Source organism: Oncorhynchus keta, chromosome 7 (genome assembly GCF_023373465.1).
Source record: "Oncorhynchus keta strain PuntledgeMale-10-30-2019 chromosome 7, Oket_V2, whole genome shotgun sequence".
Taxonomy (NCBI): domain Eukaryota; kingdom Metazoa; phylum Chordata; class Actinopteri; order Salmoniformes; family Salmonidae; genus Oncorhynchus; species Oncorhynchus keta.
This window is the reverse complement of record NC_068427.1, coordinates 12,074,044-12,100,783: the sequence shown is the minus strand read 5'-3', so window position 1 is coordinate 12,100,783 and position 26,740 is coordinate 12,074,044. Positions and strand designations below refer to the sequence as shown.

General features: G+C 41.8%; 1 protein-coding gene across 7 annotated transcripts in view; it reads left to right on the top strand.

The window, feature by feature from the left end:
* The window catches only part of LOC118385996 (RNA-binding motif, single-stranded-interacting protein 1-like), a 66,510-nt gene that overhangs the window by 2,442 nt on the left and 37,328 nt on the right, over positions 1–26,740 (top strand). For 3 of the 7 annotated variants that reach the window (XM_035773323.2, XM_035773324.2, XM_035773321.2), the window contains exons 1-2: positions 10,042–10,407; positions 18,742–18,920. In XM_035773323.2, coding sequence (XP_035629216.1) covers positions 10,357–10,407; positions 18,742–18,920 — 230 coding nt within the window. In that variant the 5' untranslated portion in view covers positions 10,042–10,356. Of the gene's footprint in view, positions 1–1,975; positions 2,105–10,041; positions 10,408–18,741; positions 18,921–26,740 lie in introns of those variants that run through there. The other 4 variants (XM_035773322.2, XM_035773318.2, XM_035773319.2 and 1 more) reach the window with 2 other exon arrangements.

Below are 26,740 nucleotides of genomic sequence, written 5' to 3'. Positions count from 1 at the left end.
GCAAGTGACATCTATCTATGTGAGTGATCCAGTATTGGATTGAACAGCTAGACTAGGGGGTCACAGATTTGCAGTTGAAACAACCGATGGTCCTGACTGCTGAAAAAGTGTTTACATTGACGTAAATAAGCTTTAACAAGTTTAATCACGGTTCAAATCCTCACAGCTCCCAGTCCTGAAATAAATAAAAATCAATCTTATTTGTTGTCAACACAAGCCTTTAATCAAGGAAAAGTGAACACATTAACTGCCATCGGACATTACATACAGAGACTGTGAACAATGGCATTATGCTGAGCCTGAAAAAGCTCTATACAATGTTTACAATAAAGTTTGGAGAGTTGCCTGGCAGCGGAATGTATACAATTGAACAGCACAGAGGTGCTGCTCTTTATGTTGGCGCAGGGCTGAAAGAGCACCCATTGTGCTCCTATGATTCTCATTCTTGGCGACTTTTGACATGAGCAAAATGATGGCCTACCCAGTGCACAGTAAAACCCACCCTGCTGTTGAGTCTCTCTCTGCCAAGAGGCTCTCCTAAAAAGAGAGAATACATTGACAAGTCCCATCAGGGTTAGAAAGGTTTCAATGGTGACACGTGGGCCATAAAGGTAATCATGTCTTATTCATTGATTCTCGTGTAAATAATGTAAATGAGTATGCAACTAAATAAAGCAACAACGGTTATAATATCAATCGTAATGTAGCAGGAATATTGCAATCTATGTTTGCAAAGACAATTATTATGGAGGCAGAGCGTAGTCGGGGTTGAACAAACTTACATTTTCACTTCTCATCAAGGACCTTATTATCTTTTTTCATGAGAACATGTCTTATTTATGAGGAAAACCAATAAACATCTCGTATCAGGCTATTTCATCGATAAATAATTCATGAAAAGGGAAATTGATTATGAAAAACGGGGAAAGGGAAAGATTATTGAAAATGAGTGCATGTCAATCATGTATTTTCTAGCAATACAGATATGAATTATTTCTGCTTATAATCAACTGAATATCAGATAATGAATGTGGGTTAGTCAATGTTCACTATTTGCTTTCAAAGTAAAACAATAAACAACAAAGGTCTATTTTGTGGCCACAATAGTATGAAATGAAAATATATATTTTTTCCCATTTGGAATAAATTGCATGCTCTACATTAAGTCATTAAGTCAAGTTTTGGGCACTAGATGAAACGTCCTTAGAATTCTTACAAACATTCTTCAAATATGAATGTCTCTTCAACCATTAACGCATAGAAAAAACGTGACAAGTGAGTTTGCAATGTTCTATTACAACCCCTCTCAACTGACCAACAATTAAGCCAAAGCTCTCTGATTGAGCAATGTGCTGTTGACAGCAAAACATCAGTGTTTGATATTCTATCCCCCTGTGCTGTAAGTCAAACATAGATCACTTGCCACATGATCACATCCCTTTGGTGCTGACATCACATGACCAGTGAGTGCTGGAGACAGATGGGCAGAGTGCTGTCTGTCATGGGGATCTACAGTGCAGCATATTAACTCTGTCCTGTCCAAGCTCCTCTGTTTATTGTTGAAAAACTGTCTGCAAAGCAGACTTCTGGCAAAACTAAGAATGAGTTAAATTTTTATTATGAGGAATTTGTGTAGTTTTAGTGCTGTTTTTCTAAAGTAAAAGTTTGTGTTACAAGACGAACATTATCATGAGTGTAGCATCCACTCTAATAAGCTTTTATTGAATTGTCTCTGCAATTTGAGACACCTGATGGCCTGCAGAGTCTCCTTTAAGACTAATCGAATGTAATACTTTGATCATGTTTTGTGTGAGATTTCCTAACTGACTTATATTATTATTTTAATTTGATGAATTTGGAAGTATGGAAAGGCTTTCCATTCATCTACTCTCAATCTTGGATAATGAGAACTTTAGGTTGAGCTTTCCTACCCCACCCCCATGCCTTTATCGTTTGTCTTCCTGTGTGTGACACACACACACACGTTTGTCTTTGTGGTTTACTTGTTTCCACCCTAACGCGCTGGGAGTCGTCGAAAATGATTCTGTCGCTGCCTCAGTGGGGCTTTGGCCCCCAAACTCACCCCTTCCATCCAGGCAGGAAGGTAAATATACAGAGCTGTTTGTAAAGACTTCCTGGTACTGCTGGGACTCTCTTTCCTCAGGGTTCCGTGGTATTGCTGGATCTCATTCTGAGCGAGCTAACGGAGAGGAAGGAAATGGATGGGAGAGAGATGTGAGCCTTTCAGAGGAAGTATTGTTGTGTTAAACCTTATAGCTGCTCTTAGGCTCGAGAAAAACGGAGGGCAGTCTTATGGTTCTATGTGCTGTGAGTCCCTGATTCCTTTTAACTGACGAAGTAGCTGATTTCTTTACCATCATAGGGTGTTGCAGGCTAATGTATACCGTTCCCATAAATGTGCATGTACACTGTAATGGTGTGTATAGTTGTCATCTATTAGTCAAGCTGCTAGATTCTGTGTAAGAGCCCTGGTGTCTGTAGGGTTTGATCTGGCATAGAGCCAGAACGAAATTGAAAGGTATGTACTGCGTGGGAGGGGCCTGCTTCCTGATCATTTGTTTGTTCTGCCGATTTAGCAGAGACAGCTGTATCATGTCAAAACAGCATGCTTAAAAGAACTGATTTGTGGCCGTGTGAGATCGGATCTCACCGCAGGCTTTTCTGTGATTGTAGGTTCACTCATAGGTGAGATGTTTGTCATACCTACATGTCCAAGATGGTGTAGCAGTCGAACGTCTTGTCATGTCGTGTCCCTTGTATATATGTTTAAAAAAAATATTTTTTAACATATTTTTCTTTGCATATCTTTTAAAACATTTTGTTAAACCTCAACTTCTAAATACTCTCCTGCAACCCGCCTCACCCAATGTAGCTATTTTCTTCTAAAGTACTTATATCTACTTTGGATCCGGAACCCCTCAACTGAAACTAGCCAGCTAACTACCAGCTAGCTACCAGCTATCAGTCAGCAAACCATTGCTAGCGGTCTTCAGCTAAGCGGTCATCAGCTAACCTTTAGCTCGGAAAGCTTTCGCCAGTTCGAACAACGCGACTCTAACCAGAGCATAACGGACCTATTATTTTTTATCCCCGGATTCCCACCGGATTCCCACCGCAAACGGAACATTTTCAGCTGGATTCTTCACAACTAGCTAACTAGCTAACCGCAACCCCGGATGATTACTCCTGGCTAGCGTTTCCACCCACTTAGCTTGAAGCTAGCCCGGCCAGAACTCCTGTGCTACCACCGAAGCATACTCCTGGGCTACAATATCCGGACCCTCGACCGGTCTATCGATGTCACCGCATGAAGAGGAATAAACAGACTCACCCCATTGCGACGTCCTTGCTTGCTAAATCGGGCTTGACAATCTGGACCCTCTATTTCTGAAACTATCCGCCGCCATTGTTGCAACCCCTATTACCAGCCTGTTCAACCTCTCTTTCATATCGTCTGAGATCCCCAAGGACTGGAAAGCTGCCGCAGTCATCCCCCTCTTCAAAGGGGGAGACACCCTGGACCCAAACTGTTACAGACCTATATCCATCCTGCCCTGCATATCTAAGGTCTTCGAAAGCCAAGTCAACAAACAGGTCACTGACCATCTCGAATCCCACTGTACCTTCTCCGCTGTGCAATCTGGTTTCCGAGCCGGTCACGGGTGCAGCCACGCTCAAGGTACTCAAGGTACTAAACGATATCATAACCGCCATCGATAAAAGACAGTACTGTGCAGCCGTCTTCATCGACCTTGCCAAGGCTTTCATTTGGCCGCCTTTCGTTCCAGTTCTCTGCTGCCTGTGACTGGAACGAATTGCAAAAATCGCTGAAGTTGGAGACTTTTATCTCCCTCACCAACTTCAAACATCTGCTATCTGAGCAGCTAACCGATCGCTGCAGTTGTACATAGTCTATCGGCAAATAGCCCACCCATTTTTACCTACCTCATCCCCATACTGTTTTTATTTATTTACTTTTCTGTTCTTTTGCACACCAATATCTCTACCTGTACATGACCATCTGATAATTTATCACTCCAGTGTTAATCTGCAAAATTGTAATTATTCGCCTACCTCCTCATGCCTTTTGCACACAATGTATATAGACTCCACTTTTCTTTTTTTTTCTTTTTTTCTTCTTCCTATTGTGTTATTGACTTGTTAATTGTTTACTCCATGTGTAACTCTGTGTTGTCTGCTCACACTGCTATGCTTTATCTTGGCCAGGTCGCAGTTGCAAATGAGAACTTGTTCTCAACTAGCCTACCTGGTTAAATAAAGGTGAAATAAAAAAATAAAGTAAAAAATACCTAATGAAAACAGAAAGACTTGCTTTGAGTCCGTAGAGCAGCAGCTCAAATCTTTAGTTTTATTTCATTGTCAGTATCGATTCCTAAAGAAAATAATAAATTAAGTTTCAGGTAAATAAATGCATTCACAAGAAATAACAATTACAGTTGGCTAACTGCTTTGCAATTAAGGTCTACAGTAGCCTCAACAGCGCTCTGTAGCGTAGCACCATGGTGTAGCCAGAGGACAGCTAGCTTCCGTCCTCTTCTGGGTACATTGACTTCAATACAAAACCGAGGAGGTTCATGGTTCTCACCCCCTTCCGTAGACTTACACAGTAATTATGACAACTTCTGAAAGACATCATCCAACCTATCAGAGCTCTTGCAGCATGAACTAACATGTTGTCCACCCAATCAAAGGATCAGAGGATGAATCTAGTACTGAAAGCATAAGCTGCAGTTAGCTAGCACTGCAGTGCATGACATGTGGAGAATAGTAGACTCAAAGATAGAGAAAGACAATAGTTTTGAACAAATTAATTTCTTAAAAAATAAAGGAGAAACAAGAGATAGAGAGAGATCTTTCTTCGTTTTTTTCACTTTCACTTACTTAGCTAGCTAGCAAATGCAGCTAGCTAGTTTAGCCTTCTCAAACACCTGGCTCAAACAGAGGGATGTTAGCTAGCTGGATATCCAACACTGGAACTCTTCCAAGTCAAAGTAAGCTTTTGGTTATACAAATGTATTGCCACAGGGGCCCACCGGTGTAACTGCTAACCCGTGTACTACACTGTACTGCATGATTGTCGCGGGTTTACTAACGCGTTAGTTATATTAGCTATGTTGACTATGATCTTACTTTAGCTAATATGGTGAGCTAGCTGCGGTTATGATACACTATACAGTATATACAACAGTGTGGACACCACTTCAAATGTTTGAATTCGACTATTTCAGCCACACCCGTTGCTGACAGGTGTATAAAATCAAGCACAAAGTCATACAATCTCCATAGAGAAACATTGGCAGTAGAATGGCCTTACTGAAGAGCTCAGTGACTTTCAACATGGCACCTTTATAGGAGTCCACCTTTCCAACTAGTCAGTTCGTTGAATTTCTTCCCTGCTAGAGCTTCCCCGGTCAACAGCAAGTGCTGTTATTGTAAAGTGGCTTCTTCCCTGCTGAGCGGTCTTGCAGGTTATGTCGATATAGGACTCATTTTACTGTGGATATAGATACTTTTGTACCTGTTTCCTCCAGCATCTTCACAAGGTCCTTTGCTGTTGTTCTGGGATTGATTTGCACTTTTCACACCAAAGTACGTTCATCTCTAGGAGACAGAACGTGTCTCCTTCCTGAGCGGGATGACAGCTGCATGGTCCCATGGTGTTTATACTTGCGTACTATTGTTTGTACAGATGAACGTGGTACCTTCAGGCATTTGGAAATTGCTCCCAAGGATGAACCAGACTTGTGGAGGTCTACAAAAAAAAAATTCTGAGGTCTTGGCTGATTTCTTTTGATTTTCCCATGATGTCAAGCAAAGAGGCACTGAGTTTGAAGGTAGGCCTTGAAATACACCCACAGGTACACCTCCATTTGACTCAAACGATATCAATTAGCTTATCAGAAGCTTCTAAAGCCATGACATGATTTTCTGGAATCTTCCAAGCTGTTTACAGGCACAGTCAACTCCGTATATGTAAACTTCTGACCCACTGGAACTGTGATACAGTGAATTATAAGCTAAATAATCTGTCTGTAAACAATTGTTGGAAAGATTACTTGTGTCATGCACAAGTAGATGCCGTAACCAACTAGCCGAAACTATAGTTTTGAAGTGGTTGAAAAACAAGTTTTAATGACTCCAACCTAAGTGTATGTAAACTTCCGACTTCAGCTGTACCTGAATCAATGCATAGTGCCAACTGTAAAGTTTGGCGGAGGATAAAAAATGGTCTGGGTCTGTTTTCATGGTTCGAGCTAGGCCCCTTAGTTTCAGTGAAGGGAAATCTTAACTCTAAAGCATACAATGACATTCTAGATTATTCTGTGCTTCCAACTTTGTGGCAACAGTTTGGGGAAGGCCCTTTCCTGTTTCAGCATGACAATGCCCCGGGGCACAAAGTGAGGTCTATACAGAAATGGTTTGTCGAGTTCGGTGTGGAAGAACTTGACTGGCCTGCACAGAGCCCTGACCTCAATCCCATCGAACACCTTTGGGATGAATTTCAACCTCATATATAGAGAACATTTTAGTATCATGTAGTAGCCTAAACCTGTCAATGTTAAACTTGGTGAATGGATTATGAATGACAGTCATCCAATATGCTGTAATAGAAATAAGGCATTGCTCATAAAATAAATGTGTCCTCAATAATCTTAAAACGTCAGCGACCGCTACTGCAGTAGACATACAGTACCAGTCAAAAGTTTGGACACACCTACTCATGCCAGGGTTTTTATTGATTTTTTACTCTTTTCTACATTGTAGAATCATAGTGAAGACATCACAACTATGAAATAACACATATGGAATCATGTAGTAACCAAAAAAGTGTTAAACAAATCCAAATACATTTTATATTTGAGATTCTTCAAAGTAGCCACCTTTTGCCTTGATGACAGCTTTGCACACTCGTGGCATTCTATCAACCAGCTTCATGAGGTAGTCAGTCACCTGTAATGCATTTCAATTAACAGGTGTACCTTGTTAAAATTTTATTTGTGGAATTTCTTTCCTTCTTAATGTGTTTGAGCCAATCAGTTGTGTTGTGACAAAGATAGCCATATTTGGTAAAAGACCAAGTCCATATTATGGCAAGAACAGCTCAAATAAGCAAAGAGAAACGACAGTCCATCATTACTTTAAGACATGAAGGTCAGTCAATCTGGACAATTTCAAGGACTTTTAAAGTTTCTTCAAGCGCAGTTGCAAAAACCATGAAGCGCTATGATGAAACTGGCTCTCATGAGGACCACCACAGGAATGGAAGACCCAGAGTTACCTCTGCTGCAGAGGATAAGTTCATTAGAGCTAACCTCAGATTGCAGCCCAAATAAATACTTCACAGAGTTCAAGTAACAGACACATATCAACATCAATTGTTCACAGGAGACTGTAAATCAGGCCTTCATTGTTGAATTGCTGCAAAGAAACCACTACTAAAAGACACCAATAAGAAGAACAGGCTTACCGGTGTAAATCTGTCGTTTAATCTGATGAGTCCAAATTTCAGATTTTTGGTTCCAACCGCCTTGTCTTTATGAGACGCAGAGTAGGTGAACAGATTAACTCGGCATGTGTGGTTCACACTGTGAAGCATGGAGGAGGAGGTGTGATGGTGTGGGGATACTTTGCTGGTGACATTGTCTGTGATTTATTTAGAATTCAAGGCACACTTAAACAGCATGGCTACCACAGCATTCTGGTTTGCGCTTAGTGGGACTATCATTTGTCTTTTAACAGGACAATGACCCAACACACCTCAAGGATGTGTAAGAGTAATTTGACTAAGATGACTTGTCCCCCAATATCACCCGAACTCAACCAAATTGAGATGGTTTGGGATGAGTTGGACCGCAGAGTGAAGGAAAAGCAGCCAACAAGTGCTCAGCATATGTGGGAACTCCTTCAAGACTGTTGGAAAAGCATTCCTCATGAAGCTTGTAAAGAGAATGCCAAGAGTATACAAAGCTGTCATCAAGGCAAAGGGTGATTTGTTTAACACCTTTTTGTTTACTACATGATTCCATATGTGTTATTTCATAGTTTTGATGTCTTCACTATTATCCTACAATGTAGAAAATAGTGTGTCCAAACTTTTGACAGGTTTACATAGGTACTTTTGACTCCTATATAAAGGGATAGTTCCACTGACTATCACGCTCCCCACCCTGGTCCCCTTTCACTCAGTGACCTCCACAGAGTGCTGATTCAGGTCTTTCTGTTCCCTTTAACTGTGACCTATTTGCATCTAACGGTGGCTGAAATGGCCTCCCAATAAGCTCTATATATATGACTATATCTGTAGTGTCTTTTAGGAAAACATTTTAGGAAACCACTTGACAACCTCAAAAAATGCAACTAGGAAAAAACAGGAAGGAAAGATTCATTGGAGCTTTTAGTAAATCACCTCTATTGTTCAGGTTTAAAGTGAGCCCATGCTGAAACCAAAATGATTTTTTTTTACTGGGATTGGCTTTTCGTTTTTTTTGGCTGATTTGGTTTTAGACCAATTTAGACATTGCTCTGTTTGCAGTGGTCCCCCCCATGGAATTACATTGAGAGTTGCTGATGCTATGATGACCAATATATTTACTTAAAGACAGGAAATGCAGCTTGGAGAAGGAGAGTGAAATCTGTAAAGGAGGACAACACACTAGGTGAAAAGAAAGTGCATGGCGGAACAAGAAATAGGTCAAAAATGTAACCACAAAGGCAACGACCACTGAAGGTCAGCAGGAATTCACATTCTGCCTTCACCACCACTGTTGGTTTTCCAATCAGAGACTGAGACTGGCAGGTGAATGGGTTTCGATTTATAGCCTAGTGCTGCCTCTGAGTGTATGTTTTGCTATATTAAAAACCTTGGTCACTCTTTCACTTACAATTTTGGATCTCTGCTGAAGAGTGGCTCGATCCTTACTGTTGCGTGCAGTCTCTTTGCACATTTACTCCACATCCGTTGCATCCCTAGACTGTGTAACGATTACTGGATTAGAACTGTGAAAATTGAAAACATTTTCAATTGGTTATATATATTTTCAATTTCATTTTCCCAGGTGTATTTTTATCTGTGTTTGCTCTTTTTGTCTACTTTCATCAATCTGATTAATATTTATTTTGAGGCAATGTATTATTATTGTGTTATAAATGTCCTATGGATTTAACCCTCAATTGCCTTTTTCTTTCAGTGTTGTTTATCTACATATCAATTCAATCATTTTAGTTTAATGTACTATGGCGTGGCCTTCAAATTAAAATTGGAATAACGTATGGGTCCTGCATCAATCGTCCTGCTCCTTTAACTATCTAATGGCCGCACTGTGTGGTCCTTGCTATCAGGGATCCTTGGGACGTCCATACCCCATTGAAGTTGAAAATTGTTAGGGTTAAGGTTAGGTAATGGTTAAGGTTAGGATAAGGATACGGATACGGTTAATTTAAGGTTAGAGTTTAGGGTAGGGACGTCCCAATGAACTCCGATAGCTAACCCTGTGGAATGTTTGGTATGCATTCCAGACTAGACGAAGAGTAGCGAAAGGGGAAAAAAACATTGTAACATTGTCTCTTGTATAGACCTATTATTCAATTATACCAGCTAATGGTACTTACACCTTCCATAGGCTGTATTGAAGTATATTATATTCTTGAAAATTGCAGAAAAAGATATGATATAGTGTTGTTTTCCTGTTATCCAGTGAAGTCATCATCCCTAAACCGTATAGAGGAATGGTTTCTTCCACCAGGCAGGGTCTGTCTGCGGGGTTTCCACTAGTTACCACAGCCACAAAGTATGGCTCTATCGTAAAGACAAGAAAACATTAAATAAAAAATGCGCTATTTGGTTTTAAGCATAAGCATTTTAGGCATAAGGTTAACAGTGTGGTTAAGGTGTGGATTGAGGTTAGGTTTAAAATCACATTTTAAAAAGAGAAATTGTAGAAATAGGCGGGGTTTATGATTTTGTGGCTGTGGTAACTAATAAGGAGCGTTATGCGGGGGACTCAATGCAAATCAATGAACTCCAGAAACTGGGTTGGGAAATCGAAGTTCGGACTAATTCGCGCATACGTTGACATCGCTATATTTTATGGTAGTATATGATACTATATGTCAAATACAGTATACCATATAGGCCTACAGTAGCCTATAGTAAGCCTAGTAGTCTTTGCTTTAGTATTGCAAAGAGACGATTTTTTTTTACAAACACATCTATGTAGCTAGTCAAATTTACAACTTCACCTAAACAGCCATTTGATACAAATAGTTTTAAATAAATTAGTAAAACAATCGGTCTTGGGTCTTTGGAAACCGATAATGATTTTTGCGAATTCTTGCAACCCATTGAGGACTCCGTATCGTAAGCAGGTAAATAGCCTATTTGATTATACAAAATGTATGTAATAGGCATTCATCCTCATCATCAAGCTGACTCATTGAAGTCGCGAAACATGTATTTTTTTTATCAGCCTATGGCGACAAATAGACTATTCTCAGAGAGAATTGAGGAACAGAAAGTTTAGTTTGAATTAGACAGAATTTCACTAGGCATTTTAAAACATATTTCTACACGTATGGTATTAGTGGGTTACTCTGAAACTGCTGTATCCTCGTGGTATTCTTTCAGTAAACTAGTAGGCTATTGCTGCTGTTTTTATTTCAATGATTTTGTTAGAATATCCATAGTTGGTCCTGATGTTAGTGTATTTAACCCTTTAACAGTATATTCAATCTAGCTACTCATCAACCTTTTCTTTGACCTGGATTTTAATCAACAATTAATTTAGTTTATGGTTTATATGTATAGTTTATGTTATCAAATTCATTTAATTTGATATGTTAGAGAAGTGAAGGCATTCTCAAGAGACTTTCTGAAATCTTTGGAGATTCAAGAGCTTGTCCTCACCACTGTGTGTTCCAATGTAGAACTAGTTCAGTAGAAGTGCCTTACAAATGTTGATATTCGGCCACTTTATATTTACATTTTAGCCATTTAGCAAACGCTCTTATCGAGAGCAACTTACAGGAGCAATTAGGGTCAAGTGCCTTGCTCAAGGGCACACAGGCAGATGTTTCACTTAGTTCACTCGGGATTTGAACCGGCAACCTTTCGGTTACTGGCCCAACACTCTGAACCGCTAGGCTGTAAGGATTCTATATAAACCGCCCTATATCCCATATTTTTTTAAACAATAACAATGTAATAAACCACCCAGATAACATTGAGGTCCTGGAAAAAAATGTATTGGGTATGACCTTGTGATAATTGAATGAGAGCTTTGAACATATGATGTGCCTCTGTAGGTTGCTGTTGCACATGTAAAAGTGTATGCAAAGCGGCGGAATGTAATTCAATCATGCGTCCAATTCTCCCAATTTAGATATGGATTAACATTTTTGACATGAAACTGTTGATGGTGTTGAAGACTTATTCATATTCAGGATTATTCAAGTCTGCTGTCATAATAAGAGGCTAGTTTTAGCTGAGGGCTTGGATAGTTCTGTGAGGGCGAGGCCTGTGTTACTGGAAGCCTAGTGTATTTCCAGCTCGGATATGACGGGCTCTGCTGGTCTGGAGCATGCTGATAAGACACTGGGCTCTCCCCATCAAACTCCCTCAGACTCCTGGTGCTCAATAGGCAGGCGGATGTATGAAAACAAACTGGCTTTCAGTCCTGCGGAAAAGGGAGTTTCTCTCCTTGGGTGTGTGGATTTAGCCGGGACTGAGAAACCAAGGGCACTGCTGGCATTCTCCTCAAAGATTGTCTTTGTTCACAAATAGCTTGAGCTGGTGGCACACTTCCTAGTTGGGAGCCTGATGATGATATCAGATGATTATTTCATGAGCTCCAGTATAACAGACACTAAATGTTCTCTCTCTCTCTCTTCAATATTACAACAGAATGAAAGTCATGTATAGGAAGTTAAAAACAGACCCGTGAAGACATTATATTGCTATAAATGACATACATGATAAATACGTGTTAGAAATGTTCATAAAGCACAAATATCCAACAACATCATCATTGACTATTATGAGAAATATCAACATGGCTCTCAACCTATACCCAAATGCTCTCAATGCTAAGGCTTTTCAGTACCACACGCCCTCTCTAGCAGATGCATCTGTTATGGGTTCAAAAGGTGACTGTGATTGAGGGACCTTCACAGTTGACAGAAAACACATGAAAACACATGAAAGAGTTGACTGTTTTGTAAAGCGAAGTGACCTGTCTGGACGTGACACTCTTTGACAGATAGCCTGGAGATTACATGTGATCCTTCCTCTTGCATGCTACCTGAATACATGGTATTTGTGGGACATGTTTTTTTTTTTAAATCATAGAATGATTCTCAATCAGGTTCTACTGTTAGTGTCATGTCTTTTAGGCTGACTGTCTATTGAGTTATGATATCAACTCAATAGGAGATTGGTCAATGTCACCTTCGTGTCCAGACTTTCAATGTAATCTTTTTTTTAACGCATTAGTATTGTAACATTGTCGTCCACAAAATGAGACGTGTTGCTGAATGATTAATCACATGGATGTATGGGTAGTGAAGTGCTGTGAACGGAAGAATGTGATGTGAAATGAAAATTGCTGTTCCCTATAGATCCCAACATGAGATTTATGCCTGAAACCCAAACATCCAGAGAGTGCAGGATTAACATGGAATACATACTGGAGTGTTGGGTTTCACCATGAGAGAGCCATATTTCCAACTTATACAGGACCTAGTCATGCCAGGGTTTTTCTTTATTTTTTACTATTTTCTACATTGTAGAATAATAGTGAAGACATCACAACTATAATATAACACGTATGGGATCATGTAGTAACCAAAAAATTGTTAAACAAATCCAAATATATTTTATATTTGAGATTCTTCAAAGTAGCCACCCTTTGCCTTGACAGCTTTGCACACTCTTGGTATTCTCTCAACCAGCTTCACGAGGAAGTCACCTGGAATGTATTGCAATTAACAGGTGTGCCTTGTTAAAAGTTCATTTGTGGTATTTCTTTCCTTCTTAATGTGTTTGAGCCAATCAGTTGTGTTGTGACAATGTAGGGGTGGTATGCAGACGATAGCCCTATTTGGTAAAAGCCCAAGTCCATATTATGGCAAGAACAGCTCAATTAAGCAAAGAGAAACAACAGTCCATCATTACTTTAAGACATGAAGGTCAGTCAATCCGGAAAATTGTGCAGTCGCAGCAACCATCAAGCGCTATGATGAAACTTGCTCTCATGAGGACAGCCACAAGAATGGAAGACCCAGAGTTACCTTTGCTGCAGAGGATAAGTTCATTAGAGTTACCAGCCTCAGAAATTGCAGCCCAAATAAATGCTTCACAGAGTTCAAGTAACAGACACATCTCAACATCAACTGTTCAGAGGAGACTGTGTGAATCAGGCTTCATGGTGGTAAATTGCTGCAAAGAAACCATTACTATAGGAAACCAATAAGAAGAAGTGACTAACACGAGCAATGAACATTAGACCGGTCCATTGCTGGTGACACTGTCAGTCATTTATTTAGAATTCAAGGCACACTTAACCAGCATGGCTACCACAGCATTCTGCAGCAATACGCCATCCCATCTGGTTTGTGCTTAGTGGGACTATCATTTGTTTTTCAAAAGGACAATGACTCAACACACCTCCAGGCTGTGTAAGGGCTATTTGACCAAGAAGGAGAGTGATGGAATGCTGCATCAGATGACCTGGCCTCCACAATCACCCAAGCTCAACCTAATTGAGATGGTTTGGGATGAGTTGGACCGCAGAGTAAAGGAAAAGCAGCCAACAACTGAATATGTGGGAACTCCTTCAATACTGTTGGAAAAGCATTCCAGGTGAAGCTTGTTGAGAGAACGCCAAGAGTGTGCAAAGCTGTCATCAAGGCAAAGGGTGGCTACTTTGAAGAATCTCAAATATATTTTGATTTGTTTAACACTGTTTTGGTTACGACATGATTCCATGTGTTATTTCATAGTTGAATGTCTTCACTATTATTCTACAATGTAGAAAATAGTACAAATCAAGAAAACCCTTGAATGAGTTGGTGTGTCCAAACTTTTGACTGGTATTGTACGTCTTATATATTTCCCTAGTAATTGCAAATATGCATTTAAACTCAGCAAAAAAAGAAACATCCTCTCGCTGTCAACTGTGTTTATTTTCAGCAAACTTAACATGTGTAAATATTTGTATGAAACTAACAAGATTCAACAACTGAGACATAAACTGAACAAGTTCCCCAGACATGTGACTAACAGAAATGGAATAATGTGTCCCTGAACAAAGGGGGGTCAAGATCAAAAGTAACAGTCAGTATCTGGTGTTGCCACCAGCTGCATTAAGTACTACAGTGCATCTCCTCCTCATGGACTGCACCAGATTTGCCAGTTCTTGCTGTGAGATGTTTTACAACAGGCCTACAAGCCCTCAGTCCAGCCTCTCTCAGCCTATTCCAGACAGTCTGAGAACTGATGGAGGGATTGTGCGTTCCTGGTGTAACTCGGGCAGTTGTTGTTGCCATCCTGTACCTCTCCCGCAGGTGTGGTGTTCGGATGTACCGATCCTGTACAGGTGTTGTTACACATGGTCTGCCACTGCGAGGACGATCAGCTGTCCATCCTGTCAGTAGCTCTGTCTTAGGCCTCACAGTACGGACATTGCAATTTATTGCCCTGGCCACATCTGCAGTCCTCATTCCTCCTTATAGCATGGCTAAGGCATGTTCACGCAGATGAGCAGAGACCCTGGGCATCTTTCTTTTGGTGTTTTTCAGAGTCAGTAGAAAGGCCTCTTTAGTGTCCTAAATTTTCATAACTGTGACCTTATTTGCCTACCTTCAGTAAGCTGTTAGTGTCTTAGCAACCGTTCCACAGGTGCATGTTCATTGAACAAGCATGGAAAACAGTGTTTAAACCCTTTACAATGAAGACCTGTGAAGTTACTGGATTTTTCCAAATTATCTTTGAAAGAAAGGGTCCTGAAAAATGTCAGTTTCTTTTTTTGCTGAGTTTATACATATATACTGAACAAAAATATAAACGCAACATGCAACAATTTCAACCATTTCAAGGATTTTACTGAAAATCTGTCATTTTAAATATATTAATTAGACCGTAATCTATGGATTTCACCTGACTGGGCAGGGACGCAGCCAGCGGTTGGCCTGGGGGTGCATAGGCCCACCCACTTAGGAGCCAGGTACCCCCACTGGGGAGCCAGGACCAGCTTATAAGAATTAATTTTTCCCCACAAAAAGGCTTTATTACAGACAGAAATACTCCTCAGTTCCATCAGCTGTCCGGATGGCTGGTCTCAGACAATCCCGCAGGTGAAGAAGCCGGATGTGGAGGTCCTGGTTTGGCGTGGTTACTCTTACACTATGTTCACATTGACATCAGCAAAACGCTCACCCACACAATGCCATACACGTGATCTGTGGTTGTGAGGCCGGTTGGACGTACTGCCAAATTCTCTAAAACGATGTCGGAGGCAGCTTATGGTAGAGAAATTAACATTAAATTATCTGGGAACATCTCTGGTGGACAATCATTCCTGCATTTAGCATGCCAATTGCATGCTCACTCAAAACTTGAGACATCTGTAGCATTTTGTTGTGTGACAAAAATGCACATTTTAGAGTGGCCTTTTATTGCCCCACAGCACAAGGTGCACCTGTGTAATGATCATGCAGTTTAATCAGATTCTTGATATGTCACACCTGTCAGGTGGATGGATTCTCTTGGCAAAGAAGAAACGCTCACAAACAGGGATGTTAACAAATTTGTGCACAACATTTTAGAGAAATAATATTTTTGTGCGTATGGAACATTTCTGGGATCATGGGACCAACACTTTACATATTGTGTTTATATTATGTTTGTTTTTACAGTGACAAAGGCCAGGGTTATTTGGGCAGATTTGGATAAGAAAGTTGCATTTATGTTAGTTGCATTCTTTGTCTCGATGTTGGAAACAGTGTCTAGCCCGTCTGTCAGATATGATGTTAGATAACATGAGAATGGTTCAGTAAGATACAATCTATCTTTCCTCAAAACCCCTAGCCAACATAGTATGACCTCAAGCATGCACTGCATGGTGATTGTCTTAATCTGTCCTCCCACCATATAGAGGGAAAACACAGGGGAAATCTCAAGGGATCCTTCAAACGCCAACAGTCCCGTTAGAGTGAATTTCTTGAGGACAGTCCTCAGAGATAACTGCAGAGTCATTGCAGAAGTCTTTGTGAAAATGTCATTTCATTTGAGGAGTTACGTTCACAGCATACATACAAATTCCCTGGCAAAGAGCTGTTTGTGACAGGAAGGAAAATAATGAATGAATCCAACAGCAGGTCAAGTTGGTTTCCGTAGTAAAGGCATGTGGACCGGAGAAGAAGAAGATCTCTTGCCTGTTCCGAGTCCAGGTTGACGATTGCTCAATTCTGTCACCACGTATTGCTTGGGATTCCATCAGCTTCCTCTCTTGTGATTCCTCGGTGGGGGAGGAGTGATAAACAATGTCAGACTCACAGAACAAAATTAGAAAGAGGGCAAGCTTTTCAGATCCAAACATCTGTGGCCCTACAAACAGGAAGCATGCTATACTGGCTTATTGCTCAATCACACGAGGGCTCTCCTCTGAGATGTGGAGGTACTCTTGATACGGCCCATATGATTTACAGATGTTCATTGAATGAGATCAGGGGCGTCAATTGGGTAGGGCAGTCTCCATATCCTAGCTCTACACCACCAATTTAAAATAGACTACTAAAATCATTCCAACCCTGATTAAATGTCAAATGAAGTTTAGCGGTAGTAGTCAGCTGACTTTAGGACCATGCTGACACCTAGGAAGGCTGTTTGTATGGTTGACTAGCTTTATGTAGAGTAGAGATCTGTATTTTTGTTTAACTAGGCAAGTCAGTTAAGAACAAATCCTTATTTATAATGACCACCAAACCCAGACGACGCTGGGCCAATTGTTCGCCACCCTATGGGACTCCCAATCACTGCCGGATATGATTTAGTCTGGATTCAAACCAGGTACTGTAGTGACACCTCTTGCACAGAGATGCAGTGCCTTAGACCACTGCACTACTCGGGAGCCTGTATAATAATGACGAGGTGATCATGTCTTCGCCCTAACAATGGGAGTCGTTGTCCCAAAGGCAGGAAGACAGGCGACAAGTTTAGGTCCAAAATAAGCCCATAGAAACACATTGGTCTTATTTTCGACAGATTTTGTCTAGTTAAACCTCTCGCTTTGCCTCTTCCTTTCTGTGGAGAGTGCATTGACCCAGCTGCAGGGAACAGCAAGTCTTTTTCTCAACAGATTGCAGAGGTAAAGATAGCTGTAGTGGATGGCTTTGGCTAGGAAACTGCTGTTCGACTTGACCTGGCAGCTAATTATTGTATGGCATGTGTTTGTAGGATGTTAAGTCCCCTATTGACTGATGTGAATGAAGCTACAGCAACATGGTGATAATGGCTGGAGTCAATGCTGTTCTCCAAATTGAGTTTATTTTAGTTGTGTAGAAATGCAGTAAATGACCTTACCCATACCCTCGGTTTAGCTGGAATGAAGCCCCTGAATGAGACCAAATATATCTGAAATTCAATGCTTGAAGAACTGGTCGACACATTTTCCATGCACATTACAGAACTCATCTCTTTCCAATCGATTGAAAAGGGTATATCTTTTTTTTCTATTCTGCAAGTTGCAGAAATCAGGTGGCATATCATTGTTCCAAACACGCTGATCCTCAGTGTTCAAAAGAACTGGTCATTGAGGTTGAGTTACATTCTCCACCATGCCTCTCTAACTGGAACCTAATGCAATTAAGCCTGTGTGTACGTGTAGGGGTGGCAGTGTGATGGTAAAGAAGGCTATGTTGGAAATGTAGTCGTTGGCGTGTCCAGTTGGGAAGTCAGCCAGTCACCAGGGGATTGGCGGGAAGGGCTCTCTAATTCACGCACAACCTTCCACTGTCACATCAGTATCAGAGCAGACCTGCACGCCCCTCGGTACCCAGTTTGTGCTGACTTCCCGACTTCTGATGGAGATTGCTCAGCAGATATGTATCACTGCTCTGTTCAATATTAATCCTCACACGGGGCACCCATTCGATAGTGCTAAATTATGAAGTAGCAGGACAGTTCATTTGTAGCATGCACCAATGTAGAAGATTTAGCTGGGCCACAACGGTATGCTTGTAGTGAAGACCGATGGCTTTCTGGGCCAGCGCACTAAAATACTGTTATGGTTACAGAGGGAGTCAGATCAAGAATCTCTCTGAGTAACTCACGGAGGAGACAAGATTCGTAGACAAAGCTGCGCTAAGGGTTGGAGTAAAATCCAAGCACGTTTTTCTGAACCCACTAATGAAATGCAAACGTGTATCGTTTCATGATTACTCACTGGCATTCAGTAGCTCTGCTAGACGTCAATCAATATTGAACACGTATTTATTTTCGCACATTATAATGTCCACGTGACCGCGCGTCCACGTGGCAAGACAATGTAGTCCGTTTCATTCCGAGTAGTCTCTTTCTCTGTGTCTGTCTCTCTCTCTCTCGTTCTCCCGTTTGTTTAGCAGGGAACAAGCAGTATGTTTGCACTTCGCACCGACATGTCGTTTTGTCTTGGACTGACACCATTCTGTGTGTTTCCCCTTCGGCAGCCACCTGCAGCCCTTTCCTCACACCCCATGGCTCCACCCATCCCCAGCACCAACAGCAGCACCAACAACAGCAGTAGCTCCAGCACTGCAGGCTGGGAGCAGCTCAGTAAAACCAACCTGTACATCCGAGGCCTTCCCCCAGCCACGACCGACCACGATCTGGTCAAGCTCTGCCAGCCGTGAGTACACTTCCTTCCTCTTATGATTGTAACTATTGATTGTTTTTTGACTTGTCGGCTGTGGTCACCACCGCCATGACTCTGGTAGAGTTCAAAGCAACAGTTACTTATTTGACTTGAGATAGTAATAAGAACAGCCTGTTCAATGTAATTACGAAGTCTTCATAATATGTTATTGTTTGTCGGATCTCTGCCAGCCTCATTTACTTTAATCTAGTTTGTACTCAGAAACGTACATTGAGAATCTCCTGTAAATGCATCCATATCGGGATACGTTTGGTGACGGTCACATTACTAGATGACGAATATGACCTCAGTTACCAGTGGACCATCTCACTGTGCATTCAGTAGATACCAAAAAGGTTAGATGATGCACTGGTCATAAAGCTTATTTTCACTGCCTTGTTTTAAGTAGAACCATGGCTAACTGGGACAGGTCAGATCACTTGACCACAGAGAGAGATGGAGAGAGGGAGAGCTGTGAGTTAGGGGGAAGGGACAGAGATATTTGAGAGGATGATGGCCAACACTGCAGGGGGAGAGCTGACAGGGGCATTACATCTGAGTTTAAAATGAAAAATGATATTGGAAGACTACAAGGGCAAACCCAGAGAGCTTTAGCAGCTGATAGCATCTGAAGCGATACAGTGGGTAGTTCATATAGTTAATGCAGGGGATAAAGGGGCAATCTCGGCCCGCTCTCGTCCACAGCCACATTGTTATTGTGTACCTCACGTCTGTGGAAAAAGACCACCGAGGTGACTTTGAAATCTAATTTTCTTTTCCCAGACCCCCCGCTTTCCCCTCCCCCACCTCCACAATACGATGTTGACTTTGCGGCACATTCAACCCCTCGATCTCCTGAACGGCTGGCATAGATCCTCTATCCCGTGTTTAGGAAGAGAGATACAGAGCGATAGCTGCGATTTAGCTACCTCCAACACCATCTCTTTGTTAACTTTTCATTAAAACAAAAGAATAGACTAAATGGGGAAGAAGAGGGAATTGATTGAATGAAGAAAGCAAACAGGTATTGTATGTTAGAGTCCTACACGGGTCTGTTTTTTTGGAGCCGCACCCACCCCGCGCCGGCCATATCAATTCCAAGCCCCACCCAACATCAAGACAGATTTTTCTCTGCAACACTACCCACCACATAGTTGTTCTGGGAGCCAATCCGTGACCTGACAAATAACATCTATTTATTGAACTGTTTTTATGACTCCAGAGTAGGCCCGACTAAGGCTATTAAGCTATACACCTTCTCTGCATTCATTCATTTGTCTGCATTATCTATTCAACATTTTGATGAAGGGAAACTATGGCATTCATTAATATCCTCTTATTTTCACAATGCAAAGCGGCACATTGACAATTCACATCGCTTTGAAGAAGAGCCTTCCACTTAGCCTTCTTGCCTAATGAAAGTCTATAACCGACTTAACAAAACAAGACCTTTATGTTCAATATTGTTTAGATAATCAAATAGTTTAATTGAAACAATTCCCAGAATCAAATAGGCTATAGGCTTCAGAAATAGCATGCATTTATTTAGTAGGCTATAGCCTGCTCAAACTTTTACCAACTATATATGGCCTGCGTATAGTCTAAATTAACTAAAGCCTGAATTAACATAATAATTAACTGATAATTAACTGAATTACCTTAAACAAATGCACGCTTGCACTTTCTGCAGGCTCTGTATCCATCAACCGGGTTGTTGACCTCCTTGTCCACAATGACTCCAAAATACTTCCAAATCTGGGATTTCACTCGCGCAGCACCTGTTTCCACGATGGTGTGTTCCACCACTATAACTTTACTTTTTATTTCCGCAGTTAATCTATGTTAGCCATTTTTGCATGAACGAGGCTAACCAGGGAAAGTAATGTAGTCACGGGTGGGGGGCTCTGCACATAAACAAATTAGGAATGTTTCAGCACCATGCAAATAATGGACAGTTCACTGTTCCACTGCGTGCATGGCTGGCTGGAATCCTAGGCCTATAGCCTGGCCTACTATGTCTGTTTTTATGTTTTATCTTGATTTAAAACGTTTCCGACCTGCAAAATATAATTGTTCTGAACCGCGAGCCAACCCTCTGGTTGAAATAATGTTTTCATTCTGCCAGCTGTTTGTTTTTTTTCGTGTCACCCGCAGGGAATCGTGGGTATTCGACCCGATGCAGGTCTTTATTGTGTGCACAGTGAAAGGCAGTTAGATTTATACTGATAACATCATGTACATAAGATAAGTAATATCCTGACCATCTCTTGCACTGTTGATGGTTTGCCAGAGAGCAGCCGCTGGTTTGGGATTAGAGCTCAGCTTAGAGATTCAGAGTCAAGGGTTCGCGCTCTTTTACCTTCAGTTGTGTTTAGCTTAATCCTTCCCCTGACTGAAATGTTCTCAGCATATCAACTCACTCTAATCAACATTATATCAACGCTACTTTTCATTGAATAGCAGACTAAATACTGGCAACAGTTCAGCCACGCTCTCCCAAAATCAATTCTTAAGAAAGTCACATGAAGAACGTTGTGTTCAACAACCAGTCAGCAACCCCACACTTGAAATGGGAACGCATGTTAACGTTGAGATTGCCGAGGCCAATCTGTTTGGCATTATCATGAATGGACACAAACAGAAGTTGGCTAATGCACAGACTGGACCACCAGGCTACTCAGTCAGTAGGTCAGGGGTAATGCAAGCTAGATAGTTGTTGGACAATCTAAAGAGGTTGGAATGGGTCCTTGTGTTTTTCTGCCGATTCCCATCTTCCTCTCATAATTGTGTCTCTGACCTGAGCTGATCCACCACACAATCCCAAAATATCCCAAAATAAAATCCCAATTAAACCTCTGTTTAAAATGCTGAGGCAACGGTTGAGGACTCAAGAAGGACAGGGTATAATCAGTTCTTGTAGGTAGCAAGACGAGGCTGTTCCTTCAGGCTGTTCTTTCAGGCCATAACTCAATCTTGCTATTTTCAGAGCAGACAGAAGAGTATCCCTTAGCGGTGTCCCCAGGAATCAATAAGCATGCAGCGAATAGTAACCAGAGACTTTTTAACCAACGTAATGGGATAAAAAGGCAGGAGAAGAAAGGCAGGTGGATTGGGAGTGCATTGTTCTCCTAGCTGCTGCTGCCTCTATCTCAGAGACGGCTTTCTACCTGATTCAAGCAGCTCTCTCTGTCTGACAGCACCAAGCAGCACTGTGATAGATGGTTAGTGAAAGCTAATGGAACGGGGGGAGTCTAATGGCTAAGGTTAAAAAACACATTTTCCTGGAAGCTGTGTTTTACAGTGCCTGCGAAAAGTATTCATACCACTTGACTTATTCCACATTTTGTTGTGTTACAGACTGAATTCAAAATGGATTAAATATATTATTTTTCTCACCCATCTACACACAATACACTAGAGGTCGACCGATTAATCTGAATTGCCAATTAATTAGGGCCGATTTCAAGTTTTCATAACAATCGGTAAAACGGCATGTTTGGACACCGATTATGGCCGATTACATTGCACTCCACGAGGAGACTACCTGTTATGCAAGTGCAGCAAGGAGCCAAGGTAAGTTGCTAGCTAGCATTAAACTTATCTTATTAAAAACAATCAATCTTAACATAATCACTAGTTAACTACACATGGTTGATGATATTACTAGTTTATCTAGCTTGTCCTGCATTGCATGTAATCGATGCAGTGCCAGTTAATGTAGTATTGAATCACAGCCTACTTCGCCAAAAGGGTGATTTGGATTGTGGAACATTTGCCCATTATTCTTTTCAAAATACTTTAAGCTCTGTCAAATTGGTTATTGATCATTGCTAGACAACCATTTTCAGGGCTTGCTATATACAGTATTTTCAAGTAGATTTAAGTCAAAATTGTAACTAGTCCACTCAGGAATTGGAAAACCTCCCTGGTCTTTGTGGTTGAGATGTACTGCTCGACTGAGGGACCTTACAGATAATTTGTATGTGTGGGGTACAGAGATGAGGCAGTCATTCAAAAATCATGTTAAACACTATTATTGCGCACAGAGTGAGTCCGTGCAACTTATTATGTGACTTATTAAGGACATTTCTACCCCTGAACTTATTTAGGCTTGCCATAACAAAGGGGTTGAATACTTATTGACTCAAGACATTTCAGCTTTTCATTTGTTAACATTTTGAAAAAAAACATCATTCCACTTTGACACTATGGCTTATTGTATGTAGGCCAGTGACAAAAGAAATCTAAATTGAATCCATTTTAAATTCAGGCTGTAACACAACAACATTTTGGAAAAACCCAGCGATGTGAATACTTTCTGAGCTCATTGTAACGCAGGCACTCACACACATATACACACGCACGCGCACGCGCACACATACACGCAGCTTCAGCAGTTGTCTTACCCTTAACGACTGTGCTGGTTTCATATACTTTCGATGCCAATCCATTGTTTTTTTTTTGTGGAGAGTTAAACTGTGTCCTCTCAGTCACCCCACGGTGGGCCAGATCAGGAAGCTTTTTTATTTATTTTTTTAAACCTCTTTCTTTCAAGCTTTCGATTTTTGTGTCCCTTCATCGTGAGCTGCTCTAGGGTGAGGGGGTTTGCCGTTGACGCTGTGGTGATTCCTGTAATTGATTAGTTTGGAGTCAATTAGTGGAAACCCTTCATCCTCGGGGCTCTTTACCCAGTAGAACACAGGGTAAGGTCACTCCGGCCCGCAGAGACTAACAAAGCACTAGTGCTGAGCGATTAAAGCTTTTTGAGGTCAGTTCGGTTTCGGTTAGATTATTAAAAAAGAATCACGTTTTTTTATTTCAATATTTTTTATTTTTTTTACATGAAGTGCACCTATGCATAATGTGGGTTGAATACTCTTAACACGGAATAAAACAATTAATACAATGATGGCAGTGACTGCCCATCACTTTAATAAAATATTTCAGTTGTTGTGTATATTACAATATTAATTCCAAGTCATCATTTAATATCTGTAGAGCTGACTGACAAAATCACTATTTTAGTAGTTCTTCAAAGTAAATAAGGCATACTTTTATGACGGCTGAATACCAACTATAAATTACTTAGATCCTGTATTTTCAGTGGTGTAAAGTACTTAAGTAAAATACTTTAAAGTACTACTTAAGTAGGTTTTTGGGCTATCTGTACTTTACTATTTATATTTTTGACTACTTTTACTTTACTACATTGCTAAAGAAAATGATGTACTTTTTACTCCATACATTTTTCCTGGCACCCAAAAGTACTCGTTACATTTTGACAGGAAATGGTACATTTCACACACTTATCAAGAGAACATCCATGGTCAACCCTACTACCTCTGATCTGGCAGACTCACTAAACACAAATGCTTTATTTGTAAATTATGTCTGAGTGTTAGTGTGCCCCTGGCTATCCTCCAAAATACATTTTAAAAGTAAAGTTGTGCCATCTGGTTTGCTTAATACAGTATAAGGATTTTTTAAATGGTTTATACTTTTACTTTAACTTTTGATACTTAAGTACATTTGAGCTATTCCATTTACTTTTGATATTTAAATATATTTTAAACCAAATAATTTTAGACTTTTACTCAAGTAGTATTTTACTAGGTGACTTTCACTTTTACTTGAGTCATTTTCTATTAAGGTATCTTTACTTTTACTCAAGTATGAAAATTGAGTTCTTTTTCCATCACTGTGTATTTTCAGGTGGAGATACCTTGCGAAGCAACTGCTCTCTATCCCTCTCGATTTCACATTCACACTCTTTTCTCTCTCGGTGTCTGTCCCACACTAACCTCATGTAGCATATGTAAAAAAGAAACACACAGACCGGAGAGTAGGCACGCAATGGATTATGGTCATTGTAGTTAATTACCACGTTTTCTGTGTTAAACTATGTAGAATATTGGCCTGTTGGAAACTACAACTCCCTATTATATTGCACAGTTCAGACTTGATCTGATTAATCTATTAAAAAAAACGTGCAATGTGCAAAAAAAATTCAAATAATTGAACCAACATTCTGTCAGTTAGTTGTTTAAAAATGTAAAAATAACCGCCATTTCGGTTAATTGCTCAGTCAGGCTCTGCAATTGGATAAAAAAATAATGGACTTATTGTAATGGTTTTCTTCATCTGAACCGAGGCGGACCAAAGCGCAGCGTGGTTATATTGACTCATGTTTAATAAAAACAGATAAACATGAACACTACAAAACAATAAACGTGGAAAACCAAAAACAGCCCTATCTGGTGCAAAACACAGACAGGAACAATCACCCACAAACACACAGTGAAACCCAGACTACCTAAGTATGATTCTCAATCAGAGACAACTAATGACACCTGCCTCTGATTGAGAACCATACTAGGCCGAAACATAGAAATTCCCAAAACCTAGAAAAACAAACATAGACTGCCCACCCAACTCACGCCCTGACCATACTAACTAAATACAAAACACAGGAAATAAAGGTCAGAACGTGACAGTACCCCCCCTCCCCAAAGGTGCGGACTCTGGCCGCAAAACCTTGACCTATAGGGGAGGGTCTGGGTGGCGTCTGTCCGCGGTGGCGGTTCTGGCGCGGGACGCGGACCCCACTTCACCATTGTCTTAGTCCGCCTTATTGTCCGCCTCCGTGGCTTTCTCACCATGGCAACCCCTCTCAATAACCCCACTGGACAGAGGGGCAGAAGCTCTGGACAGAGGGGCAGAGGCTCTGGACAGAGGGGCAGGGGCTCGGGACAGAGGGCAGGGGCTCGGGACAGAGGGACAGAGGGGCTCTGGCGCCTCTGGGCTGAGGGGCTCTGGCGCTCTGGCGCCTCTGGGCAGCGGCGCCGGACAGGCGGGAGGCTCTGGGCAGCGACGCTCCGGCAGCAGCGCGGGGAGGCTCCGGCAGCGGCGCCGGACAGGCGGGACGCTCCGGCAGCGGCGCCGGACAGGCGGGAGCACCTGCAGGGAGGAGACTGAGAGACAGCCTGGTGCGTGGGGCTGCCACAGGAACCACCAGGCTGGGGAGACCTTCAGGAGGCTTGGTGTTAGGAGGAGCCTGAAAGACCGGGCTGTGGGGAGCACTGGAGCTCTGGTGCGCAACCTTGGCACCACTTCCCCAGGCTGGACAACTACTCTAGCCCGGACCCTCCAGAGTGCAGGCACAGGTTGAACCGGGCTGTGGGTAAGCACGGGAGATCTAGTGCTTACTACACGCACCTCTCCCTTAGGCTCCACTCCCACATTTGCCCGGCACGAGCGGAGCGCAGGCAGAGGACGCACTGCACCCTCCCAGCGCCCGGAGACACAGCACGCAGAGCCGGCGCAGGATAACCTGGACCAAGACTGCGTACCGGCGACCAGACCCGCTGAGCAGGCACCATACGCCCTGGCTCAATGCCCACACTCGCATGGCACTTTCGGGGGGGCTGCCCTATAGCGCACCGGGCTATGGGCACGCACTGGCGACACCGTGCGCTTAACCGCATAACACGGTGCCTGACCAGTAATGCGCTGCTTATCATAAGCACGAGGAGTGAGCTCAGGTCTGCTACCTGGCTTAGTACCACACCTCGTGTGCCCCCCTGTAGCAGTTTGGGTCTAGAGTGTCTCCCCATTGAAGAGGGGGATGACTGCGGCAGCTTTCCTTGGGGATTTCAGACGATATGAAAGAGAGGTTGAACAGGCTGGTAATAGGGGTTGCGACAATGGCGGCGGATAGTTTCAGAAATAGAGGGTCCAGATTGTCAAGCCCAGCTGATTTACACGGGTCCAGGTTTTGCAGCTCTTTCAGAACATCTGCTATCTGGATTTGGGTA